Source organism: Pollicipes pollicipes, unplaced genomic scaffold (genome assembly GCF_011947565.3).
Source record: "Pollicipes pollicipes isolate AB1234 unplaced genomic scaffold, Ppol_2.1 Scaffold_4740;HRSCAF=5597_pilon_pilon_pilon, whole genome shotgun sequence".
Classification (NCBI taxonomy): domain Eukaryota; kingdom Metazoa; phylum Arthropoda; class Thecostraca; order Pollicipedomorpha; family Pollicipedidae; genus Pollicipes; species Pollicipes pollicipes.
In genome coordinates, this window is record NW_023596545.1 from 36,251,513 (window position 1) to 36,268,645 (window position 17,133).

The following is a 17,133-nucleotide window of genomic DNA, read 5'->3' on the forward strand; positions in this document are numbered from 1 at the left end:
TGCCCCCAGAATGCGCACGAACTGTGGCGCCGCACTCAGACAGCTGGGTGATAGCAGAATCTGTATTCGGAGATCAGCCGTTCGATATAGACCTGCCACTGTTCCATTTCGGTTAGATCATCTGCCAGACGTCTTTTATTCGCTCGCCACATCACCAGCCTCAAACGCGCCTCACTTGGCGTGCGTCAGCGGGGCGTTCTCCGCTTTCGGACCATGCGTTCGGGCCTGATTCTGGCGCCGTCCGGCAAAGGAAGGGCACGCTCGAAGCACCGCCCCGACCAATCACGCGTCGCGGTCGGGGAGGTCCCACGGGCCTCTGTTTTGCATGCGAACAGCCATGAGTGACGACCTCACATGAACTACGCGATGATGACGGTTGATGCATGCCGCATGATATGCCGCATGATATGCCGCCTGATATGATGGACTAGCCCCCGGGCCGGTGGTGCAAAGCGCCTCGATGGCCCACACAGCCGGTGTCTGTGTTCGAGCCTGCATCCCCGCCCCCATTCCAGTCCACACACATGCGCGCGCACATGAGTGACATCGCGTTTTCTCTGGGAGCGGACAGCAAGCGCCGGCCACTGTGTTCGGATCCGGCCGGGTCAGGGTACGGGACTGGAGGCATCTAATCGTGTAGCGCGGCTGGAGCAAGCTGAGCTCCACCACCGACGTCACACCCTGCTCGGCTGCGCAGCGACCGGCGGACATACCGGGGCCTTACGTGAAGGCACAGGCTGTTCAGCTCGAGACTGGAGTGGGGACGCCCAACCTGGCCACGTCAGGTCGAGCGGCCAGGTCGCGGCGGAGGGGACGCTGGGGCTGTGCTGGGCCGCCTTGGGCTGGGCGCCGCTGGTGCAGAGCCAGCGCTGCGAGGCGCCATGTCTGGTGCTGGCCGAGCTTTGGCGCCGACCTGCAGGCCGCAGTCCGGCCGGCGTCTCTCCGTCTGACGTCACTGGTAGCGGCGCTCCGCTTCTAGCCGAGATGTCAGGAGGCGGCGGGGAGCGCCGTCATGACGTCACCTGGTCACGGGCGACGAGATGACGTCATACGGCGCTGATAGCCGATTCGTCCGCCGATGACGTCATAAGGCTCCGACTGCCAGAGTCCTCGCGATCCACCGCGGATGACGTCATATAGCTCCGAGTCCGACCACCAGAGTCCTCGCGATACGTCCGCCGATGACGTCACAGCGGTGGGCGATGTGGGCGCGGCTGCCAGGGCCGGCAGACCACGCCCCCCTGCGGAGGCTCCACCCCCTACACAAACCACTCATCCTTCGGCCCGCCGGAGTCTCTGCAAGACAGAACCCGACGCGTCAAGCGACGCCATCTCGCACGGCGAGTGCTGGCCGCCGGAGCGACAGCTCTAGACAAACCCTCAGAAAGCTGGGGCGAGCTAAGCATAGGCTCCGACTATCGTCAGCGCTACTCTCCATTCACGGCCTGCCGCTCAGCGCGTCATAAACGCTGGTCATTGTCGAGCGGGCTTTAGGGAGGCTCAGTTCGACACGCAGCCGGGCCATTCACCCCGCGCGAGAGTGGGCTCGGCCCCACAGGCGTCGCCTGACCTGTGTGACCCCGGCCCTCGGGCGGCAACGGTGAGCAGAGGGTGCGTGGGGGTGACCCCGTCCGGGCCGCAGGGCAGCGCCAGTTTTCCGAGGTCGACTTCGGATGGCCGGAGCCCAGGCCGTTGGCTGCCGCCTGGCCGCCGGCCGACACTGAGGGAGAGCGAACGGAGTGAGACACACAGCTGGGAGCGGATGAGGTCACGGGGCGGCGGCGGCCGGCGCCCTGCTGTGGAGGACGTGGAGCGGTGACAATGCCCTGGGAGCGCTAACGGCAAGAATGATCACATTTGTCGCGTGCGGGTTGGCTTATCTGGAAGGGGTCGTTTAAGTGGACGCAGCTGAATTATTTCCCTCTTCGCCAAGATGAGATGGTAACAATTCAAATCCTGTCGTGGCATGACGACCCACTGTTTGTGTGTCCGTGTCCATGGCTGGCCTGCCTAGGTCGTCGGGAGTGCTGTCACTGCTAGCGCCAGCTCACCAGAAGGGTCCCGCGACATCTCACATTGGGTCTGGGTGAACGACACGGCTCGGGATACCGTCAGGTGATTTCTCGAACGTTGATTTAGATCCAGTTGCAACATGCGCTGTGTCGTCGGCCGGCATGTGCGTAAAATGGTGTAATTACCCCCAGTTCGAAAGAGTTACACGGCACTACAGAAGACACTTACCTTAAACAGCATCAACAAATAAAGAGACGGCGCTAACCGCCAAAGAAGAAAATCGGAAAAACATCAGAGGAGGCGGGTTACAGGACTAAGTGGAACCTAGACATGGTCAAATATGACGCTCTCTATATTCTAATATGGTTGACTTTTTGTCTGCTGAAGCTACCTACATAACGTTAAGCGTTATCGTTGCCTCTATATAACAGTTGGTCGCTATCGCACCTCGCTGACGAAAATTGGCCTCTGCTTCCAATCTGTCCGTTTGTTAGCGCCATACTTTTGCAACGTGTCGAGTCGTTATCTGATTGTGTCACGTTTTTACCCACGGTTCACATATTGATGAGAATGGTCATTAAGAGTTACAGCCCCAAGATGACCTTTACTTTTTGTTTACAATATGCTCTGTAACAACACAATTTCCCTATTTTCCATCTTCGTCTTAAGGCTCAAAAGTGTCGCTCCTCATCTGCACATGACTCTGCTAATAAGCATCATACGTCATCGACGATGTAGCCCGTTCAACAACTAGTCAACATAGGACTAGTGCCGGCAGTATGTAATTATGGGTGGAACACAGTATCGCAGCTTGAAAGCCCGTTCCACTGCTGACAGCTTGAAACGACAGGAACGATTTATGGAACCCTTGTACAAGTTACACAAATGTTTACGAATAGCGCATTACAACAATAATGATGACCTTACATGGTCATGACATCAAATGAAGAAATGTGTCCCGTAGAAGTTGTGGAGAATTGTGCATGCTCTTCAGCGACGTTTCAGCTTATCTCTATTTTATCCCAAGAAAGCAGGGGGCAGATACCTGTTCCCCGGTTCCTTTCCGTCGTCTGATCTGATGTCGAGCCCAGTCAGTGTTACATGGCGCTGCATGGAAAGGAACAACTTGAGGGTCGGCTTTGCCCTTCCCTCCCCCCGCAGCTCTGCAGATCTTTTGCCGCCAATGAAAACATAGAAGCAGCTAGGATTTGCGGCGGAGGGCAAGGATTTTTTTTTAAAATCGAGTCCGGGCCTTTTTCGCATTACCTACGCACCGAGAACAGACTACAGCCATCATACACGCCAAAAGGCACAGCTCCTAATGCATCAATAGGCACAGCACCTGGTGTCACGACATCGGTGCTATGGCAAAAACTTCTGGCCGACAGGAGTATTATGACATTAGTCCCATGCGAAATTACGTCTACTGCAAAAGCTTCTACAGACTTTACTTATACACGACATTACCTTTATTGCGAAAACTCATACACGATGCAAGTGCCACATGACAAAACTTGTATTGCAAAAACATGTCCGTCATTACTTCCTCATCCAATACCTACACAGTTTTTCGTTATACGCGATATTTCTTATAAGCAACAAATTATATGCGACAAAGTGGTACTCAGCAAAACGTTAAAGGCACGTAAATATTAAATCTAAAAAACTTATACCCGTCATGATGTTCATTGCAGCATCAATACAGTCTTTATTAATAAGCAATATTAGTTCTAATATGATGCTTATACGCAACATTTGTGCTGTACAATACAGGCCATACTTCACAAATTATACCAGCCACTTCTTTTAACCACAGATTAAGACTCCCTTTTGGTGAGACTTATTCTATCCCGCAGATCCCGGGGGAGGAATAGCCCGGGAGATAAATAATCACAAAGTGCGCAAATACATGGGAGCACTTCAACGGGCGAAATCAGATGAGGTGCCCGTAAGTGTCAGTACATAAGGCCTTAATGCTTTATTGGGCTTCATGCTCATGAGGGCTTAATGCTCATAAGAGCGTAATACTTATGTTTATACAATACTTATGCTTTCAGCTGTAAATATTGTGTTCGACGGATCTACGACGGCAATAGTTCTAAGCGACGTATCTTTAGCATGCGCCTCTTTTCTTCTTCCATGTACTGAAAACGTCTGATGTGGTGTCGTAGTGTTGGAAAACAAGTTAGGGAGATAATCAGTCATAAATGCCCAAACCTGCACCAAATATACAAAAACTCGACCTAAATGTGATACACCTTCCTATTGCGGATGAACGCTGGATGGGGTCCTGACAGAACAGCAAACTAAACCCCTCGCCTGGTTTCCACTAAAGTTCATAACTTTTTTACAATGACTTTTACTGACGCTATACTCTTATAGCACAAAATTAATGCTCAAGTAACTTATACCCGTCATCGAGATTCTGTTTCCAAAACTACAGTATTTACCGGTGGTGCACTTTCGCAAAGTGAGTTGGGGAGAAGGGAGGGAGCTGAACAATGCAAATGATCCAGTCTGCCATCCAAATACGCCAACAAACAGTTTTTCCTGGATTTTGTCCACTGTCTTCCTTAAAATTGGGGGGGGGGGGTGCGTAATCCTCCAACTGAACAGGAAACTACAAACCAGGTGTTTGCTGATACGCCGAGCACGACAATGCGACAAAATAACGTAACATAACGAACAAATAATGTTTCGTGTCTGCAGCATGAACTTTTAATCGCAATATTGCCCAGTTGGGTTTCCGTCCTAACCTGCGAATTGTTCCCACACCCTTGTTAGGTGTCCGCGCATTCTGTACGCCATGTCTGAGTATTAGGAGTGGAAGGAACATCGTGCATGCATGAAAACTCCGTACATTTTTGCTGCAGAAGTGATGACAGGTATACATTTTTGAAGTATAAGTTTCGTCGTGTAACATCAGCGTCACGTGACGTCACGTCACATCACGTATATGCCCTTGCAGTAAAAGTAACGTTATGTATAAGTGATAGCGGGTATATTCTAAATCATTATTATCGTGCAGCACTTTGTCGAATATAAGTCTTCGTAGTACAAGTCAGGTGTATAAGTAATGACTGCATAAGTTTGTGCAGCGTAGAAATGATCGGTATACGGTTGTAAAGCATATGTTGTGTTGTGGAGCACGTATGTCGCGTATAGCTTCCCAGTAGAAAAAATGTGTAAAAGTCAATACTGAATAAGTTTTGCAGCAGAAAAACGACGGGTGTAAATGTTTGAAGCACAAGCTTTGTCGCGTAACGCTAATGTCGTGTTGAAATATTGGCGTTGGAAGTAATGTGGAAGCAGCCGTTGGTTCGGAATCTTTTTGTAACCATAATGTCGTGGAAACCAATACCCAACTTATCGATAGGCTATCAATGTTGCTTTGAACTTGCCCCGAAAGTCATGGTCTCGATCGCCAACCGGACGTATTTACTCTGGTATCATCTGACGTTGTTACCAAATCCCTATTGCTGTTAGGTGTAACCAAAGAGGTACTCACTGGGGGCGTATTTTATCCAATTTTCACTAAGTAGAAATTTGTTCCCTGATATTTTGACCGTGGCGCGCACGCTTTTTATTATATTTAAGTTGTAATTTTTTAAATTATAGTTGCCATCTTTCTTATAACTGTCTCTTTTTATATTAAAATTGTCATTTTTAGGTCGCATTATTCCCTCCAGACCTCAGGTTGACGCCCACAGCCACGATTTGCTCTCTAAATATCATAGACGTATTTACACCAAGGAGTGTGCCATGTCACTGTAAACAGGAAAAAGCGTTATCACCAGCTTGCATGCATATATATATATATATATATATATATATATATATATATATATATTCAAAAGTTTAGTGGTGAAAAACCTGACCGGAGGGGCACATAGAACCAAGGATCTCCCACTTTGGCTGCTCCTGTGATTGGAGAGGACAGGCCAGCTCCGCCGCAACACCTAATTAACGTTATCTAGATTCCCGGCCGCTCCAGACGTGATGACGTCAGCTGCCTGGGATGACGTCACCAGCCTAACCTTCACCAGTCCCTTGGGACCACTGTGAGACCGCAAACGATCACCGCTGGCGTCTCAGCCGCCGGCCCGGCGTCCTGAGCTGGACCGCGCGGAGCCGACAGCATCGCATGGCAGCTCCACGAAAATGAGTGTAAATTGGTCTTTGTAAACAGGTGGTGGGAAATTAATTGATATTTTGGGAGCTCTTACCGTTAGTAAATCCGCGTCATATTTTAGTGTTTGTTATTTTAGTTGTTTTGAGCATCCCGCTACTGGCATTACATTTTATTACTTTCGATTTACATTATTCATGTGCCAGTATCAGCGAAGCCGTGCAAAAAATATTCGCACCGACAATTAATGCCATTCTTGCAAAATTAGCTAATATACTTGCTTCAGCGCACACGTGGTAAGTGCATGCTTAATACGTATATGCGACGAATATAACTCAACAAAATTTCAAGTCGTCGCATGGCTTGGAATAAATAGGTTTTGGCAAAGGCCAAATCAAGCGCGCCGGCTTCGCCAGATTACGACGGACTCTCAAAAGCAGGTCATTACAGCCAAACATGTATACGTGGATATGTTTTGCATATACTTTTATCGCAGAATAAGCGGAGTAACTGTAGCCCTTCACCTTCTTTTCTAAAAATATTCCGTGTCCAAAAACGAGCATGCAACCATTGTTGGACAGTGTTGACATCTATTTTCATCCTAGGTCCATGTTGTGAGGCTTTGTAGGCCTGTTTAGGCATGTGACACCACACAACTTTCGTTGTGGGGCGTGCGTCATACAACGTCAGCAACATGCGTCATGCAACGCATGTTGCTGACGCAATTAGTGCAGTCTAAACCAACATTCGCTTCAAAAGGGATTTAAAAACGAAGTGCGGTATAGTCGCTGTTCATCTTTTTTGGAGTAACGAGAGTGAAAAAGGCACCTGTTGTCGGCGTCTGTTGACTACTAGTGGTGCCTTTGAATGATCACTAATGTGTACGTGACGGCAGCTATTCTCGTGGCACTGAACCCGTTCGGTCTCCACGCACGGAGCACGTAAGTTAACCGTTCCAGCTCCTCTCCGGGCAGTGAACTCGTTCGGTCTCCATACACGGAGCACGGGAGTTGACTGTTTTAGCTCCTCTCACGGCAGTGAACCAATTCGGTCTTTACGCACGGGGACCACAAGTTCATCGTTTCAGATCTGCTCAGGACAGCGAATCCGTTCGGTCTCCATACCGAAGCACGGGAGTCAACCTTTTCAGATCCTTTCAGGGCAGTGAACCCGTTCGGTCTCCGCGCACGAGGGCCAGAAGTTCGCCGTTCATCTCGGGGAAAAGTGGATGGCCAAGAGACTTTAAAAGGTGCCGTTAAACGCGATACAAACGATGATTACAAACTGGATGCCACAGCTGCACTCAAAACTTACGTCGATCCGAACAGCATGCCTGCAACACTTACTGGCGATGACATACGAATGCTAAAACTGGGAGTGAAATAAACCCTAGTTAGTACAAAATGTATGCAGCGCCGGACGATCCTACCAGCCTCCAGCGCGCCGGCTCACTCACTCCGGTGGGCGTTGAGTGCGCCGCTATCGTCACGCCGGCGCCGGGAGCGTCGACAGTAGCAGACGACCACCGTCAGCGAGGTGGCCACGATGACTACGGCGGCGCCGGCCAGCGCCCCGACCAGCAGCGTCTGGTCCACGCCCAGCAGCGGCACCAGACCAGCGTCTGCCGGAGGAAGGGCAGTCACGCGACCAGCAACGTCCGACCCCCGCCCAGCATCGAAAGTAGCGTCGAAAGAGGAGTGCTGTCACACGCACATTGCTCATGACCAGAACCAGATGCACTAAAGACAACCATCAGCAACCAAATATAAGATGCTTCGTGGTGAAGTCGATGTGTGATCTGGCTTCGTCAAGATCAAAAGGGCGGCTTATGAACTCTAGGATCTAATATGTGCATTCACATTAACTTCGCTAACCCAACTAACTCGGTCACTGACCCCAGTCACGGCTTCACAGCGCGTTGCCGTTTGGCACAGGGATGTATTGGGTCTCAAGAGTTTTCCAAGTGGTACCACGTGCCCATAATGAGTGCCGGAGTGAGCAGTGGAGCATACTGGAGCTTTACCCTTTTCGTCCTCTCGCGTCGCCACTTCTTCACGCTGCCTTTGAGTCCAAACTTGGCTTGACACAACGATAAATTGCGGCGATGAGTTTGGTGATGTGACGCACGTGGTTCGACAGAGCCGTTCTTCATGCTGAAGAGCTCGTATCTATGCAGGAGTGGCGCCACGCTTACCAGGCCAGGTACGCAAAAACCAACCGGCACTGCCTGCCTAGTTACCGCGTCAGCACACACAGCACCAGCTCAGCATCTGCAGCTGAACCCCCGCAAAATCTAGCCCGCACAGCACTGGCAGCGGCTTTCGTCGAGTTTAGCAACGTCAAGGGTTCCCGGCATCTCACAGGACCGCCGGGGGTACTTCAGCAGTGTCTGCTGCCGGTACTGTGGTGCCGAGAGCTGGCGGCTCAGGAGCACACGTCTCAGTTGGTCGTAACGCCGGTCTCAAGGACCGAAGACAGCTCTGGACTGCGGACACATGGACCAACCGCTGAAGCCTGGCTCCGGCCGCGGGGCGGTGCTAGCGTCGATGCACCAGCGTTAGCTGGAATTCAACTTTCCCTGACAAGGACGCTGGTGCCGCCTTCCGGTAAGCTCAATGCACGCAAATTCGCATGCGGCGTGTCGGTAATGGGGTCGGTGGTCGTGTAGCGGTTAGAGCGCTGGGCTCTGGACTTGTCGGCGTTGGCTTCGGGACCCTGTCACGCCACCACCGCATCCCACATGATGCCCAACAAAGGTATCCGCCACGAAAAGGCCCTGACAGTCCGTGAGACTAAAAACCCAATTATTTTTATGAAAGGCTACCGGCAAATGCCAGCCCAGTCAAGACGCAGGCATCGTTTTAGTGAGGTCGGTACCGATTCAGGGGAGCGGTACGTTCGCCGTCCTTTCCGTTCGGCTCGTCATCTGTGGAGGTGTCTTTGTCATAGTGAAGCAAGGCTGCGTAGGCCGAAAGGCGGATTGCTGTCTGAAGATCAGGGGAAGCGCAGGCATAAACAAGCCGGCCGAAAACCGGCGGTGATGGTTAGCAACAGATAAGTCTTTAAGATAGTCCCGTGTCGAATCGATCCTGATGAAAGTCGGATTGAGTGCCGCTGATTCGAACATGGTCACATGGGGAGTAATTGATAAGGCATATGAGTGGATTGGTAGTGTACGGGACTGTCAAAAACTTCCTGGGCGTTTCAACTGCAGACGAGCGGCCACGTCTGCCACCAGCAGACCGCCACTTGATACAGAACCAGGAGCACTTCTGTTCGCTGCTGCAATTCTCAAGTGGCCAAACTTGCCTCTCGTGACTTGTTCATGGGAAAACTTACTGGACCATAGCAACCATCGAACAAGTTAATTCCGTAAAAACCACCCCATGTTACAGTGTTCTCCGATTCGGTCGTTTTACTCAACGTCAACGGACACTTCCCTTCCTTTAAACTGGAGCGCGTATAACAATGTGTCTTGTGCATGGGAGGAGCCAGTGGCGCAGCCAGCATTTCTCCCAGGAGAGAACAAACCGAGACATAGTTTGCCGTTCCAAGCCAACGGTTCTTATCCGTCGCTTAGAGACCTTGTTTTCGAATTCAGGACTCTGCAGGTCTTCTTAAGGGTTGGGAGGCTTTTATTCTCTAGAAGTCCTTTGAGTGTCTTAAACTGGTCAAAACTGTCCGGACCCACCGTCACCTCCAGGGCACATTGCCCCAAAAGCCCCCTCCCCTGGTTAGTTCACTGGCAGAGTTTCTGATGAAACGTCCAGTAAAGTTTGCTATGGATGACATAGCTGTAGATGCATCGGGCCAAACCGTGTAAAATACGATTAAAAGGAGACACTCATGTGATTTCCATGAATTTGCCTCCCTTCCGATGAATGCACTTCCACGTTTCGTCCCTGCCTCCTCGTGGGGTTGTGGGATCGGGTACTTCTGGTGATGACGTCACGTACCGACGCAGCCGGCCCGGACTGACTCGTCGCCACCGTCCGGACAGTGGACCACACCGTCGCACTGTAGGTGGCTCGAGATGCAGTGCCGCTGGCACACGAAGCCATCGCACTCGGCTGTAACAGCAGGGACCGCAGGTTACGTCCGGCTGCAGCTGGTGAAGGGGCTCACTTGTGGGACGGTTGTGACTGTTGTATAAGTTCGCATCCTGGTCAAGCAATTTGCAGCCACGTTTTGCTATGACAACGACCTGCTCTACACCAACACTGCATAGTGTAAAATATCTTAGCAATGTTTATAGAAAACGTCTAAAGTTACGAATGACGAAGTGATTGAAATCGGAAGCCCTAGATCATAGATTGGTGTTGCAGAAATGCATTTATTTTAACCCAAACGGCGTGTGTCTGTCCTCAAAATACGACAGCAGCATGAATTCAGTCAGGTTAATCAGTCAGGTTAATCCGGAGCTCTTTGAATGCGTTTGCACGCAATATTACATCCAGTCTCATTGTCATCATGAGCTACTATGCTAGTTTCGAATAACCCTACTGAAGCATGAGTGATAGCGCACAGGCTGCGATCACCAAACAAAAACTTTCTGAACGAGGCTGCATTTGCCGGAAGGTATTAAAACCACTAAAAGCATTAAACAAGCATTAAAAACGGTTTCTTTCTAGAATGAGCGGAACATCAAGAGGCAGTTCAAAACCCGACACATCCTAAATGCATGAGATGTCATTCGGTGCCTTGTTTTCGGCCCTAGCACTGTGAGCTAAATCGCTTACATAATTAACGGCGGCCCGGGCAGCCGGTTCAATACCATTCGCTCGGGTGGGCGTCAATTGATTGACTCAATAGTCGCGCACAGATATCTCAAAAACTAAGAGAGCTACAGGTACAAAAGGCGAGGAAATTCCGGATGTAAACTTACTTGTTTAAAAATGAAAAGTGCCGAAGTTATGACATTTGGGTCAATACGGTCAAACAAGGTTAAACTCCGAATTGGCGTTTAAAGTACCTCAGACCTCCTCATGCAGCCGCGTTTAACCGAGATATTCGTTCTAAGGACATGTTCTTTGGTGTACGTTTAATCCCAATGGCTTTCTTTGACCTTTAGAGGGTCATGGTAATCCAAAATCCTGTGAGATTGCTTTGATTTCTGCATTTGAGTCACCATTAAGGATTAAGCTAGGCGGTAGGTCACTACACACAAATTGTTGACCTGGGGTCATTTTAGGCTAGTGGGCTACTCTGAAATTCAAGAAGTCCCTGGAAGATGTCTGTGGCGGTCCCTGCTATTAATAAAGTCGAAATATTCGCCAGAAGCTATCATATACAGCAAGCTCTCGGGTAGCAACGTAGATGGCTTAAATCTTGACCTGGCCTTCATACCTGTCCCTAGGTCATTGTAATTTGCTTTAATCATAAATTAAATTGCTTTATTGCCTACGAATCTCGTCATCAAATATGGAGCAAAACTGAACAACTCAAGATCACTGTTCAATTACCTACAGCTACACATATTTTGGCGCAGCTATACCACGCCGCTGGGAAATTATTCTGGAAAACCCTCGTGGGGGGGATTAAATAACCCTCTCCCCCGCTCGGGCGTGCGTTTAAGTAATATTAGGTGACAATAGTCTTATTGTGCCCGTGTTAAAGCCAAAACTTCGCAGATTATTCCAGCACAAAAGAACACCTGGCAAAAATAAAGTGGCTTACAACGTAGAGCAGCATGCTACAATCAGCTACACATTTGATAAAAAGCTTCTCGATGGTTCCAAGTCCTGCGTAAATGAAAACATGAAGGTGAAGTCCATGAAGATACGTCCAAAAAGAAAAAGAAAGAAAAAGTACAGCATTTGCTGACCACAAAGGAGACACATCCCCGAGGAATCATTAACAGAAACTACTTATTCCATATTTATGTTTTCTAAGCATGCAAAGACGTTGCAGAGCTCAAAATTGCACACAGATCGGTAATCGCAAACCCTCAATAAACAGAAAGTCATCCTAGATTCCACTGAGATCGCTTGCAGTACGACCGGAATCGGTTTTTGAGCTCGAGGCAAACTTTTTAATTTTAATTAATCTAGCAGTGTATGTTATTTTACCCGAGATCAGCATGTGCAAGTTGTTCCCTTCATCTTAATCCAGGGTTCCAACAACGCACTAATCCACTCATAAACTTAGTCTTGAGTCATATGTCAAGAAGCTCATTACGTCCATGTAACGAGCACTCAAGCAACCGCATCACGCAACGCACTCCTCCGACGTACCAGCTTGGTTCTTGCTGACGGGTTTGAAGGCAGTAATGACAATCTTGAAGCCGTTTCTGCTGGTGCCCCAGCCGTCCGTCTTGTAGTTCAGCGTGACAAAGTTGCTGCGTGTGTAGAGAGTCCCCACCGACTCTTTGGTGTTTCGACAGGACAGGTCAGCCTGGAAAATCCCACGAGTCACCCTTCGTTTCCGACCGCCCGATACTTAATAGCGGATAATGAATATTTCTGTCAGATACTCGACAGCTAAATACATGTCAGGATTTATAGGTACTTAAATATATAAACATGTCCCCATCATCACCTCTCGCAATGGTTCGTAGCCCAGCAACTGCTGTGTGTCACAACATATTGATCTTCGTATGATCTCAAACATGGGACAGGGACAGGCATATTTCATGTACCTAATGTGCCATGCCTAGGCAACATTTCGTCGTGCACGTACATTGACTCGGCAAATAATTTTAACCGCTGTCGTTATTGGCGTCCAATTGGAGCCGGGCGAGCGGGACCGTCTAACCTACGCACCTTATGGCTGCCGCTAATGGCGTGAACACCCCAGCTTATGGCTGCCGCTGATGGCGTTAGCACAACACCTTATGGTTGCCGCTGATGGCGTGAGCACAACACCTTATGGCTGCCGCTGATGGCGTGAGTACAACACCTTATGCTTGCCGCTGATAGTATGAGCACCGCCCTTTATGGTTGTTGCTGATGGCGTGGGCACCGCACCCTTGGTTGTCTCTGATGGCATGGGCACCGCACCTCATGCTCGCCGCTGATAGCATGAGCACCGCCCTTCATGGTTGTTGCTGATGGCGTGAGCACCGCACCTTATGCTTGCCGCCGACAGCATGAGCACCGCCCTTTATGGCTGTTGCTGATGGCGTGAGCACCCCACCCTATGGTTGCCTCTGATGGCATGAGCACCGCACCTCATGCTCGCCGCTGATAACATGAGCACCGCCCTTTAAGGTTATTGCTGATGGCATGAGCACCGCACCTTATGCTTGCCGCTGATGGCATGAGCACCGCCCTTCATCGCTGTTGCTGATGGGGTGAGCACCGCATCCTATGGTTGCCTCTGATGGCATGAGCGCCGCACCTTATGCTCGCCGCTGATAGCATGACCACCGCCCTTTATGGTTGATGCTGATGGCAGGAGCACCGCACCTTATGCTTGCCGCTGATAGCATGAGCACCGACCTTTATGGTTGTTGCTGATCGCGTGAGCACCGCACTTTATGGTTGCAGCTGATGGCGTGAGAACCGCACCGTATGGTTGCCGTTGATGACGTGAGTACCGCACCTTATGGTTGCCACTGATGGCATGAGCACCATCATGGATGTAGAGGTGGTCGTTGCAGTCGAGATGCAACTTGTCGAACCTCACCATCAGCCGCTGCAGGATCGCCTCCGTCTACCGAGACCCCGCCGGAGGTCAGTTGAGTTCACGGGACAGAGTTCATCATCATTAGCAGCAGCAGCAATATCATCATTCATCGCCATTCACACCATGTATCATAATCAGCATTCATCATCTTTGTTGTCATTAATCATCATTCATCATCTTAATCGCCATTCATCAGCATCATGATTAATGGTCATGAATCATCATTATCATTTAGCAGCATCATTCAACATAATAATAATCATTATCATTATATCATCATCAAAACTATTCATCATCATTAATCTCAAGTCAGATCATCATGTTCGGAGGCCGAGGAGAGTATTCAGACGAAGACAAGCGGGAGGCATTTTCAGCTGAATTGTCAAGTTCATTTTTCGATTGTTCGCTTAGTAGATTTGGTCTACCAGGTTAAACAGAGTGCACTGGCTCAAGGTGCGCTGCGGCGACATCACGGCTTGCAGCCTGTGACGACCACTCGTTACCCTGGCTCTATCGAGGAGCATTCACGGCCCCATACGCGACACCTGGATCAAGACGAGGAAAGATCCACACGCCGTGCACACGTACATCCACACATCACGTCCACGCCACGCGGGTTTCTCCATGCAAGAGACGTTTGAACCCATTTCCTCACAGCTCACGGCAGCCAGTGGCGGCAAAACCTCGTCCGAATGGAACCGGAGCCGGACCCGGAACCGGACCCGGAAACGGAACCGGAACCGGACCCGGAAACGGTCCCCTGCTGCCGCCGTCGTAATCCGCCTCTTCTGATAACGGATCCGTCGATGGCCAATGACCAATGAACACATGACCGCTAGACCGATGAGCACGACTGATATACATGCCCAAGACATGGATTTCCGCACGGACCGTGAATACATGTAGCAGTGATAGGTGATCCTGGATAGACTCCTTGACTGAAGAGCAATGACGGATGCACTGACTTCTGGTGACGGAAAGCGGCTAGGCCGACGGACAAACGCCGGCTCACCTGGAAGGTGAGCTGGCAGCTGAGGTTTCGCTCGTTCTGCGACCAGACGGTCGCCCCGTCGATGATGCGGTTCACCTCCTGCAGGAAGTGGCTGCGACAGAGCTCGGCCACCGAGTCTGCGGGGAGGGAGGCGGAGTGAGGGACAGAGCTCGGTCACCGAGTCTGCGGGGACGGAGGCGGAGTGAGGGGCAGAGCTCGGCCACCGAGTCTGCGGGGAGGGAGGCGGAGTGAGGATGAGCGCCGACGCTGACAGCACGCCCGCAGGACGGAGCCGGTTGGTGTGGTGACGAGGGATGACTGTGGGCAGCGGAAGACCGCACGTGGCGACGGCAGACCCGTGCTCAGCGTTCGTGTGGACGCCCATTGGAACTAATGATGCAGAGGATATGCTTGAGCTGCTCAGAAATGTTTATCACGCGTAATGTTCTAGATACTTTTTGAGAGTTGTGCAAAATATATATGAAATATTTGAAAAATGTCTTTGCATAGTGAGATACAGCCATGCCGACCATGAACATAACCGCGGAGTTCTCTAAGCATTTTAGCATATTGGAATATTTCACACGCTGGGCCTGCCTGAAAACGTTGACATGTCAAATGTAAAGTGTTCGTGTTTCGACACCCTGGCCATGGGTTATCATCGGTCATGGCAGGTCCTCTTCAGACCCTGGACAACCTGCACAAACAAAAATTCATTGCGACCCATTTGAACCATCATGCAACTGCAATTACCACAAAAATCACTCAACTAACAATTAAACAACGACGGGTTAACCATCACAGCTACAGCAAAGATGTCAACAAATAGCTCCAGCGAATCTGATGTCGCAGCGGTGCGGAGGGGGGGGGGGGGGGGAAAGGTGCCGCCTCCCCACTCGAACGCGGCGCATCTGGGCGGGGATGAGCCCGGGCCTCGGAGCTGGCGGCGCTCATAAATTACGAGCTCATTTCGGCAGTCAGGCCTTATCGGCTGCGGCCGGTGACCTTTGGCCCCGGTTTGAGCCCGGATGGACGCTGTTCGGCGCGTGTCCGCCGCAGCGGTCGAGAGGTCAGGCTGGAGGTGAGGAGGTCAGATGGTGGCTGCAGAGGACTGCGGATAAAATACGGCGACGCGGCGTCCCGGGCGGTGGTGTGCGATAAAGGTCGGAAACTGCTTCGCAGAAGCTCGTAATGTGCAATGTCGGGCAATTACTTATGCAGTGGAGGAACAGATTCCGGCTGATTATCCCTGCTCAGCCGCGATCGAAAGAAGCTGTATGCTATGCCTGGTTTATGTCGGAGCACAAATGAGCTGCGGGTAGCATAGCGCATACATAGCTTGACACTTCCGTGGAGCTGGAAGAGGTCGGGCCCGGCTTAAGTGCCCCGAAATCTAGCGCCAGGCCCGCAGCAAATGCCCATGCCTTCATTTTGCAACACGTCTTGGCTTAGGTGTTCCCAAGGCCTGAATGGGCCATATAATTTCATTTCAGCGTCTAGGGACGGCTAATATCCAGCCAAATCACCATGACCGTGTCTATTGCTCTCAGGTCAGCGATCTGAACGCGATCTGCCGGCCGTAATGGAACAACACGATGTTCACCGCATAGTAATATCTGCCCATCGTACGTTGGCTGTCGCTGCGGTTAGCTTAAGATTCATGATGTGTATGACCTTCAATGACCTGCGCTAGTTGGCGCGTGCTCTTCCGACAAATTCCAGCAGATGGTGCCGATCTAAAACCGGACTATATTCTGGCCCAAGCGACGCTCTAAGATCGGGTCAGATCCGGTCACAGCGCCGCCCAGGCTCATCACAGACCTGAACTCGTCCGGCCGGCGATAGCTGTACGAGGACCGGCAGGCCGTAGTGGCAGCCCACGGCGCCATAACCTCGATAACAGTGTTATTAAGGGCCCAACCCGCAATTGGTGTGTGGGGCCACCGCCGCCGCGGCACCCGGATGAATACCGCCGAAATTGCCCCGGGGGGAACGCAAGGCTGGTTGGCGGGGATGCAATCAAGGACAAGACGGGGTCCCGGATGTTTGGCAAAATGGACGGACAATCCCGCTGCGTTACGAGCCGGTGTACGAGACGTCAGGATTTTGACGTCAGCCAGAAGCTGGTCAGGGTGCTCGGAAGTCGGGATTTGGTACTCGGAGAAGGGGAGAGGACAGCACCTGGGCATTAGACGTACAGCCAGCGCTGGCCGGTGCGCAGGGGTCGGGATTTGTGTCACTCAGAGAGAGAAGGGGAAGAGGACAGCACTGGCATTAGACGTCAGCCAGCGCTGGCCGGTGCTCAGGGTCGGGATTTGGTACTCAGAGGAGGGGAGAGAGGGCAGCACTGGCAGTAGACGTCAGCAGCGCTGGC

General features: G+C 51.0%; 1 protein-coding gene across 1 annotated transcript; it reads right to left on the reverse strand.

Annotated features, from left to right (window-relative positions):
- Positions 1–47: 47 nt before the first annotated feature.
- Positions 48–14,896, reverse strand: LOC119099470 (uncharacterized; the record flags this gene model as incomplete). The annotated part of the gene is given in 7 exon segments (XM_037222625.1): positions 48–1,296; positions 1,571–1,720; positions 7,599–7,763; positions 10,099–10,212; positions 12,376–12,535; positions 13,685–13,795; positions 14,781–14,896. Coding segments are annotated over 7 exon segments (980 nt in total), but the record flags the coding sequence as incomplete, so codon positions are not given.
- Positions 14,897–17,133: the final 2,237 nt, after the last annotated feature.